Source organism: Dasypus novemcinctus, unplaced genomic scaffold, assembly GCF_030445035.2.
Source record: "Dasypus novemcinctus isolate mDasNov1 unplaced genomic scaffold, mDasNov1.1.hap2 scaffold_225, whole genome shotgun sequence".
Taxonomy (NCBI): domain Eukaryota; kingdom Metazoa; phylum Chordata; class Mammalia; order Cingulata; family Dasypodidae; genus Dasypus; species Dasypus novemcinctus.
In genome coordinates this window covers 187,867-206,389 of record NW_026688195.1, presented here as the reverse complement: position 1 = coordinate 206,389, position 18,523 = coordinate 187,867, and the positions used below count along the sequence as shown (strand labels likewise).

The window sequence follows — 18,523 nt, the reverse complement described above, 5'->3', positions numbered from 1 at the left end:
GGTTGATAATTATGGTAACAGTGGGGACACTGAAACCCTAAATTCTGCTGAGACTTTGCCAGATATATCTGTAATGGTCTGCCCTGTGAAGACCACTAAGTGTCAAGCTTGTATTAGACAGCCTCTAGCCTGTCCCAGGAAGTCCAGACCTCTTCCCAGCCCTGAGGCAAACCAACCAAATTCCAGCCTGCACTACCCAACCTCCACCCTGCCCTGAAGAGTCTGCCATCCAACCCCTGCCTGAAGAAATTAATCCTGTATCACCAGACAAAAATGAAAATGAATGTCCTGAAGTCAACAGCTTGCAAGACATTTCTGATCCTTCTTCTTATCCCCCCCACCACACCTCTTCTCTTCAAGACCTATTAAAAGACTAAAATCAAAACAAGTCTCCAAAGGCAAAGTACAAAGTGTGACCCATGAGGAAGTACGCTATACTCTAAAAGAACTACCTGAGTTTTCCAATTCATATAGACAGAAATCAGGGGAATATGTGTGGGAATGGATATTAAGGATATGGGATAATGGTAGAATGAATATAAAGTTGGATCAGGCTGAATATATTGATATGGGTCCACTAAGCAGAAATTCTGGATTCAATACTGTAGCTTGAGGGGTTCGGAGGGGATCCAACAGTTTATTTGGGTGGTTGGATGAAACATGGACCAAAAGATGGCCTAGGATGTCTAAGGTCAAGATGTCTGATTTACCCTGGTATACTGTAGAAGAGAGAATTCAGAGGCTTCGAGAGATTGGAATGCTAGAATGGATTACCATTTAAGACCTGTCCACCCAGGAAAGTCCAGGACACACCTTTAACCAGGACTGTGAGGAATAAATTTGTAAGAATAATTCATCTTCCCTGAAGAACTCTGTGGCTGCTTTTCTCTTTAACCCAGATATTACTGTGGGAATTGCTGTCATGGAACTAGCATCCTTCAACATTATGGGGATGATTGGATCTCTGCCTGGTGAAAGCCAAGAATCAGCAGTTAATCACCAAAGGCAAGATGGGTGTGGCTACCACAATGAAAGGCAGACTCAAAGCAGCAATCAAAAGAGTCTGAGTCACATAGAGCTGTGGTGTTGGCTAATAGAACATGAAGTATACCTAGAAGTGAAACACACGGGCAGTCTACAAAATTCCTACTTGATCTGTATAAGCAGAAGAGTTCTAGGCCGAGTGAACAAAACCTTAACTTGAACTGCAGATGCAGAGAATCATGGCCCCTAAATCAATTCCCAGACTTTACAGACACAGAGTCCCTTGAGTGAGGAAAAGACCAGGTGCCCTTGGGGAAGGTACACTGGATCTCTGACTTGTGGAGTAAGGGCTATTATGATAGAAAAGGCCAAGTGGAATCCACTAGAACTGTCCCTATCTAGCAAAACAGTAAATCAAAAAGCAACACCAGATTCCTGGAGGGATTATAGAGATTGGTGCCACCAGCAAGTATCTGAAGGATTCAGGGGTGGTGATTTCCACCACCTCACCATTCAACACTCCTATTTGGCCTGTGCAGAAAACAGATGGATCTTGGAGGATAACAGTAGATTACCATAAACTTAACCAGGTGGTGACTCCAATTGCAGCCACTGTCCCAGATATGATATCATTGCTTGAGCAAATCAACACATCACCTGGAATCTGATATGCAGCTATTGATCTGGCAAATGCTTTTTTCTCAATTGTCATTAGTAAGGACCACCAGAAACAGTCTCCTTGCAGCTGTCAAGGTCACTAATATACCTTCACTGTCCTGCCTCAGGGGTATATCAACTCTCTAGCCCTATGTCATAATATTGTACGTGCGGACCTTGATCATCTCTCCCTCCCACAAGACATCACACTGGTCTATTATATTAACGATATCATGTTGATTGGATCTACTGAGCAGGAAGTAGCAATGAGTCTAGACTTATTGGTAAAGCACTAGCATGACAGAGGATAGGAGATAAATCCAACAAAAATACAGGGCCCTCCATCTTGGTGAAATTTCTAGGTGTTCAGTGGTGTGGGGCTTGTCAAGATATCCCTTCTAAAGTGAAGGATAAGCTGCTGCATCTTGCCCCTCCTATGACCAAAAAAGAGGCACAATGCTTATTTGATCACTTTTGGATTTTGGAGACAACACATTCCTCTCACCCATTTACCAAGTGGCCAGAAAGGCTGCTAGTTCTTAGTAGGAACCAGAATAAGAGGAGCCTCTGTGACAGGTCCAGGCTGCTGTGCAAGCTGCACGGCCACTTGGGCCATAAGATCCAGCACATCCAATGGTGCTAGAAGTGACAGTGGCAAATATACATGCTGTCTGGAGCCTTTGGCAGGCCCCTATAAGAGAATCACCATGCATCCACTTAGGATTTTGGAGCAAAGCCCTACCATCCTCTACAGATAACTACTTTCCTTTTCAGAAACAACTTTTGGCCTGCTACTGGACTTTAGTAGAGGCTGAATGCTGAATCATAGGCCACCAAGTTTCCATGAGACCTGATTTGCCTATCATGAGCTGGATATTGTCTGACCCATCAAACCATAAAGTTAGACATACACAACAGCACTCCATCATAAAGTGGAAGTAGTATATACAAGATAGGGCTCTAGCAGGTCCTGAAGACACAAGTAAGTTATATGAGGAAGTGGCCCAAATGCCCACAGTCACTCTTTCCATGTTACCTTCTCTTTCTCAGCCCACAACAATGGATTCTTGGGGAGTTCCTTACAATCAGTTGACTGAGGAAGAGAAAACTCAGGCCTGTTTTACAGATGATTCTGCACAATAGGCAGGTGCCACCCAAAAAGCTGCAGTACTGCAGTCCCTTTCTGAGATGTCCCTGAAGGACCACAGTGAGGGTAAATCTTCCCAGTGGGCAGAACTTGGAGCAGTGCACCTGGTTGTTCATTTTGCTTGGAAGAAGAAATGACTGAAGGTGACTTTATACACTGATTCGTGGACTGTTGCCAATGGTTTGGCTGGATAGTCAGAAATTTGAAAGGAATATGATTGGAAAATTGGTGACAAAGAGATCTGGAGAAGAGGTTTGTAGATTGATCTTTCTGAATAGGCAAAAAAACAAAAACAAAAACAAAAACAAACCAACATGAAAATATTTGTGTCCCATATGAATGCTTACCAGAGGGTGTCTTCAGCAAAGGAAGATTTTAATAATCAAGTGGTTAAAATTACCTGATCTGTGCCTAGCACCCAGCCTCTTTCCCCAGCCACTTTTGTCATTGCCCAATGGACTCATGAACAAGGTGGCCATGGTGGTAGGGATGGAGGTTATGTATGGGCTCAACTACATGGACTTCCTCTCACCAAGGCTGACTTGGCTACAGCCACTGCCGAGTGCTCAGTCTGCCAGCAGCAGAGACCCACACTCAGCCCCTGATATGGCACTATTCCCTGAGGAGATAGGCCTGCTACCTGGTGGCAAGTTGATTATATTGGAGCCCTTCCATCATGGAAGGAGCAGTGATTTGTTCTAACTGGAATAGATACATACTCCAGATATGGCTTTGCTTTCCCTGAACATAATGCTTCCCAAACTACCATCCATGGATTTACTGAATGTCTTATCCACTGTCATGGCATCCCATACAGCATTGCTTTTGATCAAGGAACCCACTTCGCAGCAAATGATGTGGGGGGAATGGACACGTGCTCATGGAATTCACTGGTTTTACCATGGTCCCCATGATCCTGCAGCAGCTGAATTGATAGAACAGTGGAATGACCTTTTGAAGACTCAATCACAGCATCAACCAGGTGGCAATACCTTGCAGGGCTGGGGCAATGTTCTCCAGGAGGCTGTTTATTCTCTGATCACTTTATGGTGCTGTTTCTCCCACAGCCAGGATTCATGGGTCCGGGAATCAAGTGGTGACAGTGGGAGTGGCACTGCCCACTATTAATCCTAGTGATGCACTAGGAAAATTTTTGCTTCCTGTCCCTGCAACCTTAATCTTTGCTGGTCTACAGGTCTTAGTTCCAAAAGGAGGAGCGCTTCCACCAGGGAACACAATAATATTTCCACTTAACTGAAAGTTGAGACTGCCACCTAGCCACTTTGGGCTCCTCTGAATCAACAGGCAAAGACGGGAATTACTGTACTGGCTGGGTTGGTTGATCCTGACTATCAAGGGGAAACAGGACTGCACCTAAATAATGGAGGCAGGGTAGACTGCCTGGAAGGGCCTTTAGCATGTCTCTTAGTACTACCATACACTGTGATTAAAGTCAATGGAAAACTGCAACAATGCAATCCAAGCAGGGCTAAAATAGTTCAGAACCTTCAGGAATAAAAGTTCGGGTGATCCCATCAGGAAAAGAACCACAGCCAGTTGAAGTGCTTGCTGAGGGTGAAGGGAACATGGAATGGGTAGTGGAAGAAGGTAGTGAGAAATATGAACTTCAACCATGTGGCCAATTACAGAAATGAGGACTATAATGGTCATGAATCTTTCTTCCTTGTTCTGTTATGAATATGATTGTATATGTACATAAAATGAATATGTAAAAGGTTCTCTTTCCTGACCTTTTCCCTCATCATTTGGCATAAGTTATATTAGTTTCTTGTTATAATATTTAAGGATGTCAAGTTTAAGAGTGAATATTACCCAAGGACTTGCACCTTATTCTGGAGGGAATTAGTATGTTTCTGGTTGTACACAGGGCAATTGAATATTGTTGGTGGAACTATATATGTCTGCCATTGTTTTTATTTAGAGACTTAAGTATGGTTTAAGGTAATGTGTTTGGCTGCCAGGTTAACAAGTGATGGACTGTGATGGTTAGGCTAATGTGTCAACTCAGCCAGGTAATGATGCCCAGTTGTTTGGTCAAGCAAGCACTGGGCTAATTGTAGTACAATGACATTTCATGGACTCTAATGATCAATAACGTGATTGCATAGATGGCTGATTACATCTACAATCAATAAAGGAGATTGCTGTCAGCCATGAGTAACAATCTTCCCCAGACAGTGGAAGGTCTTAAAAGGGGAAATGATTTAAGTATTCAGAGAGAGAATTCCCAGCTCTACTTTGGACAGCCACCATCTCCTGGGAACTCATCAAGGAGTTTCATTGGAGCCCCTGGTTTTAACCTGCCCTGCAGAATTTGGACTTCTGCATTCTCACAGTTGCATGGTAGAATTTTATAAAATCTCTTTCTATTTACATGTCTCTCCTGTCAGTTCTGTTTTCCTACAGACCACTGACTAATACAAGCCCCCCTCCTAATTAATCTACTCCTTCTCCAAGTCTCTCAGTAGATACCAGTAGGAAACTAGAACCTGCTGTTGCATGAGCTGAAACTAAGCTAATCTGCTTGTTCTTCAGGAATCCACAAGACAAAGAAACAAAAAAGAGAAAGGAACCAATATAAAATAAAGGGGCCCTGTCTCTGTTCATCTCAGTAGATGCTGTTGGAAGACCAGAATCACTACCGGAGAGAGGGCTGAAAATGAGGCTAGCAAGTCCCTTGGAGATACACCAGACCAAGAAACAGAGAGAGAGAGAAAATGAGAGAGAGGAGAGAGGAGAGAGGAGAGAGGAGAGAGAGAGAAGTAACCAGCCAAAAGAAAAGGAAGGAGAAAAAAGGTGCACTGGCTCTTTATGACCTGATAGATGCTGGTGAGAGGTTAGAGGCTGGTTCTTTTAAGGTGACAAAAACCAAAGCTGGCATATGTGCTGGTCTCTCAAGGATCCCTAGATCAACCTCAAGCACAAACCCGAGCTGTGGAGGATGAGGTTTCCTCTGCCCACTATGGCCACAGCCAGCTGCTCCTGGAATCCTGGCTTTGTTTTTATAGCCACCACCATTTCTGCTAGCAGTGTGTCCGCTGAGGAATGGAGGCTGGTTGGAACTTGCATTTATAAAAGCTGAACTCAGAGTAGGCTTTCCCTTCATCTTTAACACCTGTGGTTATTCTAAGTGTCCAATCTGGTTCCAGGGTTACCATCTAGTTAATTCTATTCTCTTTTTCAAGCTTACTCATTTTACTGGTGGAGAGAGAAATCAGTAAACTATTCTACTTTTTTGCCCCTAATGACTCATCCTTGACTTCTTAAGGGTGGAGAGGCAGCATAAGATTCCCTAGCTACCCTTGGAAGGCAGAGGAAGAGGAGAAGCAACTCAAGTCCCTTGTGCCCCAAGATCAGGCCTCAGGATTGAGGCTGCTCTACAGGCCCCCCCCCCCATTGTTAGTCCTCTTATTTGCCATTCCAGCTGACCAGGACAGACTGCTACTGAATTCTGCAAATGGAGGGCATGCTGAGGTTGGCCAAGAACAGCCCTTGCATAGGGATATCACAAGCTCCAAGCTTGTTTGTAGCCAAAGAGGGTCAGAGGAGGCTTATGCAGACCACGGTAGACTCCTTAGCCCATGGGCCCTGTGCTCATCCAGGTGGACATGAAAGATGGGATGCCAACTGGATGAAGAAGTGCTTGGAGGGCAATGGCATCCTCCTTTTTGTGGCTGCCTGGATGAGCATGTGGCCAGGGGTGCTATCCACTACTCCAGGAAAGAGGGATTATGACCACTTAGAAGGCAGCCCCAGCACTGGAGATGGAGAGACCTGGCTGACTGGCCCCATGGCATTCAGCAAGTTGCTTCATCTCTCTGCATCACAGAGTCCCCATCAGTAAATACCTGCCTTGCCAGATTGTTCCAAGGATGAAGGTGGTTTGTAGGTAGTTTACCTAGCATGGTGACTGATGCAATATTGGAGGGTGAATATGGAGCAAACTGCCAGGGAGGCAGAGACACAGACTTTGGGAAATGGGAGGGTCCCCTGAACCAGCCATGACTCCTGGGCTCAGTCCTCCTCCCACATGCCACCAGGAGGCAGGATGTAGGGTTTATAGTGCCCCTGCTGGAAATTGGACCTGGACTCAGGTCAGGCACACCCAAAGTGCTCTGGGACCTTTTGCCCATGGATTACACAAGTCAGTTCATTTGTTAATTCCTTGACTCACAAATTATTGCTGAACATCTCTTTCAATATAATTCAGTATAACATCTCATCAGTCAATAACTGATTTAGGTAGCAAGGAGAAGGCAGTGTCAAAACCAGAAAAAGTCCCTGTCCTCATCGAGCTTTAATTTTATTGGGAGAAAATAGAAATAAATATATACTAAATACATGAGAAAAATAAACAGTGTGCTAGAGGAGGATATGAGGGGAAAACCAGGAAGAAAAGGGGGGGGGGCAGAATGCATTCTCAACCAAGAGCTGAGGTGTTACTCAAGTGTCTAGTGATCTTTGTCTACCCATTGTCATCTAAGAATGTGGCATTAAAATAAGATTGTGGCTCTGTGTGCCAGGAGCCCTTCATAATTTGTGTATTCCATGCTGGACTTTCTCAGGACTTTGGGTTTCCTGTGATACATTCTATGGGCAATGAGTACTTGCTTTCTTCACTGTTCTAGAGCCTAGACACTCCTTCCAAATCATCTCAAACTGGAAACTAGACAAGGTGTGGTGAGCTGTAGACTACTGCTTCTCATATACTTTTTCTAATTATTCTTCTTTAGGAGGTCCTTTTCACACAGGGCAAAAAGAGAAGAGGAATAAAGAGAAGTTAAGTGAACAGTGTTAACATTAGCTAGGAAAAGGAATGGTGTTATACATGGTACTAGGGACTGCCAAGGGTAAAATCTATGTTGTGGGTGGGTTTTCAGAAACTAGTTCTTTGCTATTTCTCAGATACTGGGGTAAGATCCAGAGTGTTTGTGCCTCCTGCAACGGGCAGGACAGGTGCTTTGTGACTGGAGATGGGTTCTTATCCAGGAAGTATAGCAAATGAACTGACCTGCCTGAGCCACACCTTTCTCATCTGCAAAATGAGAGTATTGCTTGGATCCTGGGGTTGGTTTGGAATTGGAAATTGTGCATGTAAAGTGCCTGGGACATAAGCACTAGTGACATTAGTGGCAGTCCTGATAGAATTAGAATAATATGTCCTTAGTTTCCTCATTGACTGCTGGCAGTTTTAGATACAGCCTAGAGGAGGCAGTAAAGAGGGTGGGGAGGAGACAGTTTCTCTTGGGTGTATGGCAACACATATAAACAGGACATTGAGAATTGTTTTAGTTTCCTCATTGCCAAATCAAATACCATACAATAGGTTGGCTTAAACAATGAATGTTTATTGGCTAATGATTTTGGGGCTGAGAGAAGTCCAAGTCAAGATGATGCTTTCTTCCCAAAGGCTGGTGTTTTGGGACTGGCTGCTTATATCTTAGATCCTGAGCTCCTCTGTCATGATGCAATGCACATGGCAGCCTCTCCTGTCTCCTGCTTCTCTTCTAGGCTCTGTTGACTTCCACCTTCTGGCTGCTCCCTTTATGGCTTTTTCTCTGTGCCCTTACCTATAAAGTCTTCAGTAATAAGATTAGGACCCATACTGGACCACATCCTACCTGAAGCAACCTCATCAAAAGGCACTGTTTGCAAGGGTTCAAACCCAGAGGAACAGATTTAGTTTAAGGAGATTTCAATCTCTGGACTGGCTATGTGCCAGCTGGGCCCTGAGCCTCAGCAGAGTTGCAGCTCCTACCCTCTGGTTTGTTGGACTTGCACAGGTCAGCTAACAGGGAGGGGAAGATGGTCAACCACCACACCAGGGAACTGAGAGTGCCTACAACTCCGAGCAGGAGAATCACATCCATCACCACTGTGGGATCTATGCCCCCCTCGATATAGAGGTGGAGTGAACATCACCATCCCAGGGTCCACAGGATGGAGGAATAAAATATGGATTAGAGAGAACTTACTGGTATTCTACTATAGAATTACTGTGACTAGTAATAGAAGAAACTGTAGCATTGATCTGAAGAAAGTGGCCATGGTATTTACTGAGGGCAGGGAGAGGGAAGAGGAGATGAGATGTGGGGGCATTTTGGGGACTTGGAGTTGTCCTAAATGATATCTCAGGGACAGATGCTGGACATTATATATACTGCCATAACCCAAGGAATGTTTTTATGGGACACATAGCGCCAAACCACCAGAAGGGTGCATGTGTTCATGGGTATGGTGTTTGCTGGAGGAGAGAGGAGGGGCCTCCAGATGGTTGGGCCCTCTGATGCGTGGCTTAGGAGAGACTTGAGCAGTCACAGATCCAAAGAGAGAGCCCAGAAGGGCACAGGAAGCCTGGGACCACCCCATCTCCATGGCACTATGCAGGTCGACAGATCTGTGGGCTTGCAAAGACCTTGAACCCTGAATAGAAACACAGATGTGAGCAGCTTCCTACCTGGCCAAAAACTTCCTTCAACCTCCTCACTCTCCTTCCAGGCAGTGAATATAACCTGGAGAAGCTTCTCCATTTGCTCAGTGGGAGAAAGAGTCTGAAAGTGGGGGCAGGAGTGGCCTGTGGCTTTCCCTGCTGGGCAGCACCTGAGGCAGCAAGGCAGTTGTCTGGGTCTCCTCCTGCTCACCCCCTGGCATTGACAGCTGGAGAACTTCCGTGCCAGGAGTGCCTGCACTGTGCAGGTGGCTAAGAAAGAAGGGAGAGAAGAAGGTCCAATCTGCCCCCCTCCCTTCTGCAACAAGGGTTCCAGAGTGAATGTCTTCTGTAAGGGGGAGGTCGGGGAGAGTCTGAAACCCAAGAATGCGAGTGTCCAGGGCAGCACGTCTGCATCAACCGTGCCGTGACCTGCTGAGCTGGGCTGTGTCCTCCAAGGGACTTTGGATGGGACTGATGCAAAAAAGCAGACACTGGGAATGGCCATTGCCAAGTAGGGGTGGACCCAGGAGAGGAGGACCTTCAGAATCCACTGGGGCTTTGCTGGCCAATCCATCGCCCCCATTCCTGGGCCTCTCGGCCCCACCTAGGGTCCACCCCTCCTTTGGCCTGGGACTGACTTGGGGAAGGCCCAGGTCCAAGAAGCTCCACTGACCTGGACAAATGGACCAGGGGTCACCCCCTGCCCTGCTCACCAGATGCGCCTTGGTGCCTGAGGGCCGCTGCTCTCCAAGGCTGTGCCAGGGAGGGAAGAGAGTGTTAGAGAAGCTGCTGGAATTGGGGGACACATAGACACTCTGCTTGCCAAACCAGTGTACCTCGTCCCCTGACCTTGCCTTTTTGTTTTCAGGTCGGGCAGTGTGAACAACAACTGGCTGGACATTTACTACTGGGTGGAAGATTTAGTGAAAAAGTTCCAGAAGTACGGCTTCTCCGAGCTGCGGGCCCCTTGGGCTGTGGGAGCTTGGCCCCGGCCAGGCAGAGCACACATCCCTTGGAGCCTCCAGGGGCCTGCACATCCCTCGGGTGGGAGCCCCGAGCCCAGGGCTCTGAACCAGAGCAGAGGACAGATGGACAGATGCAGATGCCAGTGGATGTCCCCTGTGGTGGCCAAGGGGTGGTGCCAAGGGGGGGGAGCTCAGTAAAGTCCATCCACGGCCAGGACAGGGAGGTGGTCACCAGCTCCCCAGAGGGGCTAATTGGTGGAGGAGGGAGGAGGGGAGATGGGGGAGGGGAAGGAGGGACAGAGCTGCAAGAATATCACAGTAGAAGGGAGACGCCTTAGGGACGTGAGTGCAGGTCTTGATGTCACTTTCAAGTGTGTGCAGGTGTGTGCAGGTGTGTGCAGGTGTGCACAGGTGTGTGCAGTTGTGCGCATGCATCTTCTGGGGTGTTGGGCTCTAGGGGTGGGCAGAATGCCATCCTGGCACCTGCTCTTGCGTGAAGCCTCCAAGTCCTTCACTGAATGAAGCTGTGGGCACTGCCTGGTGGGGAGTGGGCCCAGACGTGAGACGCAGTGGGGAGGGGGTGGCTGGCTGGGGGCCTGGCCTGGCTGCCTGGGTGTGCAGCTTCCAGCTGTGAGCCACCTCTCACGAGTGGGCACTTCCTCACAGCCCAAAGCTGAGGATATCCTTCATCTTGTACTCCGATCATGGCACTACCCTCTTGCCGCTCACAGCAGACAGGTAAGTGGCACCTTGCCTTCTCCAGGCAGAGGCAGGAGGAGTGGGGCTGGCGGGGCACCTGGTGGGCTGCAGGGCTCAGGGCCCTTGGGGATGCCAGTGCCTGGAGCCCCAGCTGGGCTGAGTGGGGAGCCAAAAGACTGGGGGTCATGTGGGCCTGGGGGTGGCGTGCAGAGAGCCGTGCTGGGAGGCTGGCACTGCCTCTCTGGGGAGAGGGGTTGTGTGTGTATAACAGGAATGGGGGGCTGGGGAGTGCAGGAGATGTGAGCTTGCAGGGGGGACACATCCCGGGAGCCCTGAGTCCTCAAGCAGCAGCCCTGGGGGCGTGTGGCCTGCAGCAGAGCTGGGGCAGCCTGGACTGATGCTCCCACAGGACTGAGGAGGGGTGGGGCAGAGGGGTGGGGTGGGGCCTGAAGGGTCCCTGGGCCTGGGAGCAGAGGGAGCCCGACCCCTTTGGGGGGTGTGGGGAGCGTGTGGCCACGGGCAGCAGGTGCAGGGTCCTGGAGGATCTGCTGTGGGGGCAGAGGCCAGAGCACAGGGGCTGAGCAGCCCCCGCTAGCCTGTCAGGACAGTGAGATGGGGAGGGGGAGGGGGTCCTAGGGGAAGAGGCACCTGCAGGAGGAGGGGCTTGCCTAGAGAGGCGGAGCCTGCACACCAGCCTCCAGGGGTCCCAGCCCCACCTCCTAGACTGGGTGGGCCTGTGAGGCCGCCCCCACTGCCCCCCCACCACAGCCCACGCTCCTCCCAGCTTTCAGCCTCTCTCCCCCAGCAGCCCAGGAACCCTCTCTGGCCTGTTGGCTACTTCCTCTAGCGCCTACACAGGCAGCTCCTGGGGCTGAGCCCCCCAGGGGGTTGCGGAATGGGAGGGGGAGGGCGGCCTAGAAGCAGGATGAGCTTTCCCAAACTAAACCTCCCATGGGCCGCCTGCCGGGGTCCCACAGGAGTTCGTGAAAACACCAGTCCCTCATGAGGCTGACTTGCAGCTGCACGTGCAGGGACGGTCAAAGGCAAGACCCCCTGGGACTGGGGGCCGTGGGCCAGGGACAAGCTCCGAGCAAGCCAGGCTGAGCCCATGGGGACAGCAGGGCCCTGTCTGCGTGAGATGCACCGTGTCCTTGCACGTCCACGCAGAGCGACTGTGGGAGGCCACGCCCACCTCCACTGCCTTTTCTGTTTTGTTTCAGGAAAAAAATCCAGGAAGGTCTTAAGGAACTTAAAGCTGTAGTACCTGTAGGAGCTATGTACATGGATAAAGGATTTGAAATGGTACAGACTGCTAGAGCTCAGAGAATTTTTCCAGATTGATTAAGTTTTCGGACTATTCCTTGGATCATCTAATGCCTCTCTCCCAATGTTCCTTCATTTATTGCAGGCAAATGACCAAATTGCAAAAGCCACCGCTGGAGGTAAGCCCCCTCCTGCCCTTCATGGTCTCAGGGGTCAAGGGCAAGGCCAGGCTTGGGCATCAGCGCATTCCAGGTCCCGATCCCTCCCCCACGTTCTAGCTCTGAGCTGGAGGAAGTTCCTCACGGTCTCCGAGTTACAGATTCCTCCTCTGGACAAGGAGGCTAAGTTAATACCCATTTTGCCTTTATGAGAACTAAAGTGCCTGCTTGCACCTTTGGTCTTGAGAGGCTGCAGGTGCGTCCAGGTGAGGCCACTTCCCTCTCTGACCTGCATTTGGGAAAAGAAAAGGAAGCAGCCAATGTTCCCGCACAGACGTAGGGTTTGGTTTACAGAACGTCTTCTCGATTGCCACCCTTTGCTGCCCACTGTGGCCTCTGAGCTGCACTGTGGCTTTCGGCTCTTCTTCCTTCCACCCTGTGCCTCCCTCCCTGATGGTGCTGGGTGCTGTCCTCAGACCAGGACTGACGTCCTTCCAGGTGTTACTGGATTTTATTTAGGTTCTTTGACTATGCTGCAGAAACAAATTTCAAGAACATGTCAGGGGAGTTAGGCTAGTAATTTATTCAGGTAGGGAGGAAGGAGAAGTGGGAGAAAAATAACAGATTAGGGGTTCCAGGTAGAGAGGAAGGGGCTGAAAAGTGATAAAGAGAGCTAATTTACAAGCTACACTTCCCCATTATAGATTATAAATGCCCAGGTTTACTTGTGTGGCCACATGGCAGAGGGAAAATGGTGAGATCAGTGCCCAGAGGGCAGGAACAGGTCCAGGGCCAAGAGGAGAGTAGAGAGTGAGAACATGCATTCAGGCCCCATGCCTGGCTTTTTGAACTATTAATTATTCTGCCCCTTTGCTAATGGCAGGGGAGGGGTTCCAGCTGTTTGCTCTTTTGACTGATTACCTCACTAATCAATTCCCCTGTGAGCGCCCAATGACAAAGTCCTTGGAGAATATCCGGGGCTTCTCCTGGCTTCCAGAAGAAGTCTTTGTTCTGAAAGGCAGAATCTTGGGGAGGGTCCTCCAGCAGCCGTCTTGGGGGTTACTGATGTCCACGTGGGCTTCTTGCCAGGTTCCAGACCCATCTATTGATTCCCTATCTTACGAGCCTGCTTCATACCCCCTTCAGTGAGTTTATACTGTCAATCTTAAAGGGGTGCTGAAGGGAGATGATCATTTTTCTGTAGCTACATTCTACTGGTTAGGGGCAGTAGGCTCTACCTGACAAGTGTAAAACTCCCTTGCTCTTCTATCTCAGTTGGAGGAAGATGGATCTGGCATCCTGTATGAAGCTGGATGAAATCCTCATATGGCTAACAAGATATTGATTCTGGAAGAAATAAACTTAATTAGAATTTTTAGAATATATGATCTCACTGAGAGAACACTGGACCACAGAAGTAGAAAAGGCCAGGTGTCTGTAAAGGCTGCACTTCTCTGACAGCAGTGGGTTTTATTTTGCAGGTTTTGAATACTGTTTAGGACTGTTTTAGAGTAATTAACATAGAGATGACTTTCTTCCTTAAGGAAAGGACATACTATTCCCGTGCTGTAGTTAGCATGTCAAGTGCCCTGCGATTTTGCATCACCACAGCAGCAAGAGTCTGCTTGCTGTTTTGGAGCTTCTAAGGCAAAGCTGGTTTCATTTATGATGTTAGGTAGCTCTAGGGAGTAACTAAAACAGATAATGGGGTTTGGTATAGATTGCCAACCCCAGTTTTCAATGGAGGTGGTTATGCCTAAAGCAGCCAAGAGGGAGATGAGAAGAGACATTGCCTTTTTCAAATGAAAACAGACAAGGGTTTTCTTAAGGTGATGGGTTAAAGACCCAGATGATACTTAGCTTTGTCTCTTGAAGAGGTATTTTAGGCCATCCAATGGCTGGCACTCGTATGACCCATCAGGTGCTTCTGGTGAGTCAGTACGTCCTTGGACCCCTGGCTTCACTCGGGATAAGTGTACCCAGCTGGCAATGCCTTTAACTTTAACAGCGGTGGGAGTGATTAAAACCACAAGCTAAGGTCCTCTCCAGTTAGGCTTTAATTGAGAGTGAGGCCTGTTTTCTTGCCAGGTTTTGATCAGAACCTGGTCTCCAGGTTTACTTTGGGTAAAGATAATTCATGGGTAGGAAGAATTTTGTTTCCAAGCTCCTGGATGACTTTTGATTTTTCCCTAGGTTGATAAAATATTTTGTGAGCTCTTGAATTTCTGGATCTAGTACCAGGTCCTGGATAAGGAAAGGCTGCCCATAGACCATCTCAGAGGGGCTAAGCTGAAGTGGGTCTTTGGGAGCTAAACATAGCCTTAGGAAGGCCATGGGCAGACTGGTGACCCAAGGGGATGCCGTTTCCTGGCAGAGTTTAGCTAGAATCTGTTTTAAGGTGCAGTTAAATCTCTCTGCCTTCCCTGAGTATTGGGGCCTCCAGGAGCCACGGAGATGATATTTAATTCTGAGGACAGCTGATAGGCTTTGGGTTAGTTTACTAGTAAAGCCCATTATCACTTTGGAGGGACTTAGGAAATCCAAACCTGGAACTATTTCCTTATGAGAGCTTTAGGCACCTCATTTGCTGTTTCTCTTCTAGTGGGAAAAGCTTCCACCCACCCAGTAAAAATATCTACCACTACTAAGAGGTACTTAAGCCCTGCAAGATGGCATGTGGGAGAAGTCTATCTGCCAGTCCTCTCCAGGGTATGATCCCTGCACCTGGACAGGGAGGTTTAAGGGGGGAGGATGGTGAAGCCTCCCATTGTCTGAGTTATTAACTGCACACAGGGAGCAACTCCCGGTAACTTCTTTGACTGTCTTCACCAGGCCCTGTCCTTCGAAAACCTGTTTGGCTAAGCTGGTTAGGGCTTCCCTCCCCAGACGAGTGGCTTGGTGAAGTCCATGAAGGACTTTCCACTGCACTGCTCCTGGCAGGTAGACTTGAGTATCCTTACCAAGCCACCCATCAGCCTCCAGGGTGAAGCCCAGGCTAGCTGCCCTGGACAGTGCATTACTGTTATTTCTTGAGGTAACACTATGGCTTCCAATAAGTCTAGGATTTCTTGCCTGTGCTTAATAGGTGATCCACTGTTTGTAAGCAGCTTCATTCTCACCATATAGTAGAGTGAGCATGAAGGACAAGGAAAGCATACTTAGAGTCTGTAAATATTAGCCTGTTTCCCAGCTATTAGCTTTAAACTTTGGGTAAGGGCAATCAACTCTACTTTCTGGGCTAAATTTCCAGGGGGGAGAGATTTGGCTTCTATGGTTTCAAATTGAGAAACCGCTGCATAGCCTGCCCTTTTAATTCCTTCTTTAATAAAACTGCTTCCATCTGTGAACCATTCAATGTCTGAGTTCACAAGAGGCACATCTTTTAAATCTGGCCTGCTTGCGTAGTTTTGGTTAAGAGTTTCAAGGCAGGAGTGGAGAAGGGGCCCCTCAGGATCTGACTTTGGCCGTCTACTGGTAGTAGGGTGGCTGGGTTGAGAGTCTGATCTGTTCTTATCTGCACCTTAGGGGTCTCTAGTAATCGAGCCTGGTATTTAATTAACCAAGTACCTGTAAGCCACTTGTGGCTCCGGGTCTCAAACATGTCCTTCACCTGGTGTGGGGTGAAGACTGTGAGAGGTTATCCCTAAGTTAGTTCGGTGGCTTTCTTAATTAAAAGGGCTGTTGCCCCCATTGCTCTTAGACAAGGTGGCCATCCCTGTGCTGTACTGTCCAGCAGTTTGGAGAAATAAACTACTGGTGGAGAAATTTCACCCAGTTTCTGGACTAACACTCCTAGACCCATCCCCTTCTCAGTTATGTATAGAAAGAAAGGCTTCCTTAGGTTAGGAATTCTAGGGCTGGAGGGCCAATTAAGGCTTGTGTTAGGACACGGAAGGCAGCTTCCTGGCTTGTTCCCCACTCTCAGTGTTGGTTATCAGCCTCTGTAATAGCACTGTGAGTGGCTGGGCTATCTCCCCAAACTTAGGTGTCCCCAGTCTACAGTAGAGAGCCATTCTAGGAAAGTCCTCAGCTGTTTCTTTGCTTGAGGTGGGGAAGTACTAGTGATGGCTTGAACTCTTTCTGGGGAGAGAGACCTTTCCCCTGGGGCAAGGAGGAATCTAAATAGGAGACTTTCTGCTGAGAGATGTGTGCCTTGGATGCTGACCTCCTATAGCCTCTATCAGCTAGGAAATGAAGGACTGAAAAGGTGTTGACATCAGAAACTTCCTTCATTGGACTGCAAAGCAATAGGTCATCCATGTATTGTAAAAGGACACTGCAGCCAGTGGAGATCAGCTAGGTCCTGAGCTAAGCATTCTCAAAAATATGGGGGCTGTCTTGGAACCCTTGAGGCAACACAGGCCATGTAAGCTGGCCTGGGGGCCTAGAGTTGGACTCCTGCCATTCAAAGGCAGAAAGAAATTGAGAGTCCAGGGGGAGAGGAATGCAGAAAAAGGCATCTTTCAAGTCTAGATAAACCAAGACTAGCCTTGTCTAGTTTTGGTTTAAATAGCACTGTACAGCGGCTGGGCTACTGTACACCAGTTGCAGTTTCCGGGACCTGATTTAGTAGAGTGTAATGGTTGGGTACAACTGGATGAATGGGTATTACAAAGCTATTGACTGTTCGGCTTTTTCACAGGAAGAATCAGCATGTTGCTGGGAGATTGGCAGGGAATTACTAGGCCATTCCCCAAGAACAATTTAACCGTGGGCTGGAGGCCTTTAACAGCCTCCTCCTTGAGGGGGTACTGCTTTCTATGAGGGTATGGCTGGTTAGTATCATAAGAAATGGAAACTAGGGGAACTGGAAGAACCCTTCTGGGTATCCCAGTTTCCCAGACAATAGAATTTACTCTTGATTGCCTGGGGAATAACTGCTGATGAGACACCTGATTTTGATGAGGGAACCCTGGCTAAACACAGTTCCACATTCTTCCTTTGAGCCCTGGGCTGTAGGCACCTTAGAGGTTCCATTGATCCCTCCTAGTTGAATGCAGGGTCCCAGGGTACAAAGCAAATCCTGCCCCGGTAAGGGGTTGGGACATTTAGGGACAATTAAAAATTGATGGCTTATGATTAGGTTTCCTATTTGGCAGAGAAGAGGCTCAGTGAAAGATCTCATTTTAGTTTTACTGTCAACACCCGCTACTGCATAGGTTCTGGGGGAGGGAGGTTTGGAGTAACAAGTCAGAACTGAATAGGTGGCTCCTGTATCAATTAAAAAATTAATTTCTTTTCCTGCCATGTCGAAGGTCACCTGGGGCTCCTCTAGTTCGACGTTCCATAGAGTCATCCAAGGAGCTGCTCTTTGCCCTGGGCCCCCTCAGTCCTCCATGTGGGGAGGGGGGCTGGTGCCACTAGGCCCCGGGCTGGGCGCCACCTCCCCTTCAGGATTCGGTGCTCTCCTGAGCCCAATGCCTGTTTTCCCAGACTGGGGCAGGGACTGGGGGCTCCTTACGTAGTTCAGGGCAGCTTTTCTTCCAGTGTCTTCCACAATTGAAGCAGGGTCCCAACAGTCTGGAGCCTGAGCTGGGGTGACCCTGGGATGGTCGGCTGCTCTTTATGGTAACTGCAAGTAGCTGAGCCTCCTGCCTGTCCCTCTTTGCCCTCAATTCCTCAAAAGTCTGGTCACAGTTGTCAAAGATGGAAAACGCTACTTTTAAAAGAGAATTCATTTAGGTCCCAGGACCTAGAGCTAGCTTTTGGAGTTTCCTTTTCATATCTGGAGTTGCCTAGCCGATAAAATAGGTTTCCAATACAACCTGTCCCTCCAGTGAGTCTGTATTAACTTGGGTATACTTTCTCCTAGCTTCTAGTAGTCTCCCTTGAATCAGGGCAGAATTTTCCTTTTCCATCTGGGTTATTTCCTGCAGCTTATTATAATTAACAGACTTGACAATGTACTTTTTCATTCCCTCTAGTAGGCATGCTATTGCATGGTCTCTCTTTCTTATGTCTGCTTGCCTTCTTTGGTAGTTCCAGGTAGGATCAGCCTCTGGAACTGCCACAACCCCTATAGCTTATTGCTGGGGCTGCTGGGCAGCCTTCCCATCGGCATGCCCCTGGGCTGCTTCCCAAATTCAGCAGTTTTTTGCAGGGACATAGCACAAGACTAGGATGACATGTGTGTCTCCTCACGCCAGCTCAAAATTTAGGGTTAACTTCTGGAATTCCTTGGTAAACTCATCTGGGTCTT

At 48.3% G+C, this 18,523-nt stretch overlaps 1 protein-coding gene across 1 annotated transcript in view; it reads left to right on the top strand.

Moving 5' to 3' along the window:
* The first annotated feature begins 10,096 nt into the window (after positions 1–10,096).
* The window catches only part of LOC101444558 (anthrax toxin receptor-like), a 30,810-nt gene continuing 22,383 nt past the window's right edge, over positions 10,097–18,523 (top strand). Inside the window, exons 1-4 of the mRNA XM_071213631.1 lie at positions 10,097–10,179; positions 10,871–10,942; positions 12,124–12,205; positions 12,312–12,345. Coding sequence (XP_071069732.1) covers positions 12,179–12,205; positions 12,312–12,345 — 61 coding nt within the window. The 5' untranslated portion in view covers positions 10,097–10,179; positions 10,871–10,942; positions 12,124–12,178. The remainder of the gene's footprint in view (positions 10,180–10,870; positions 10,943–12,123; positions 12,206–12,311; positions 12,346–18,523) is intronic.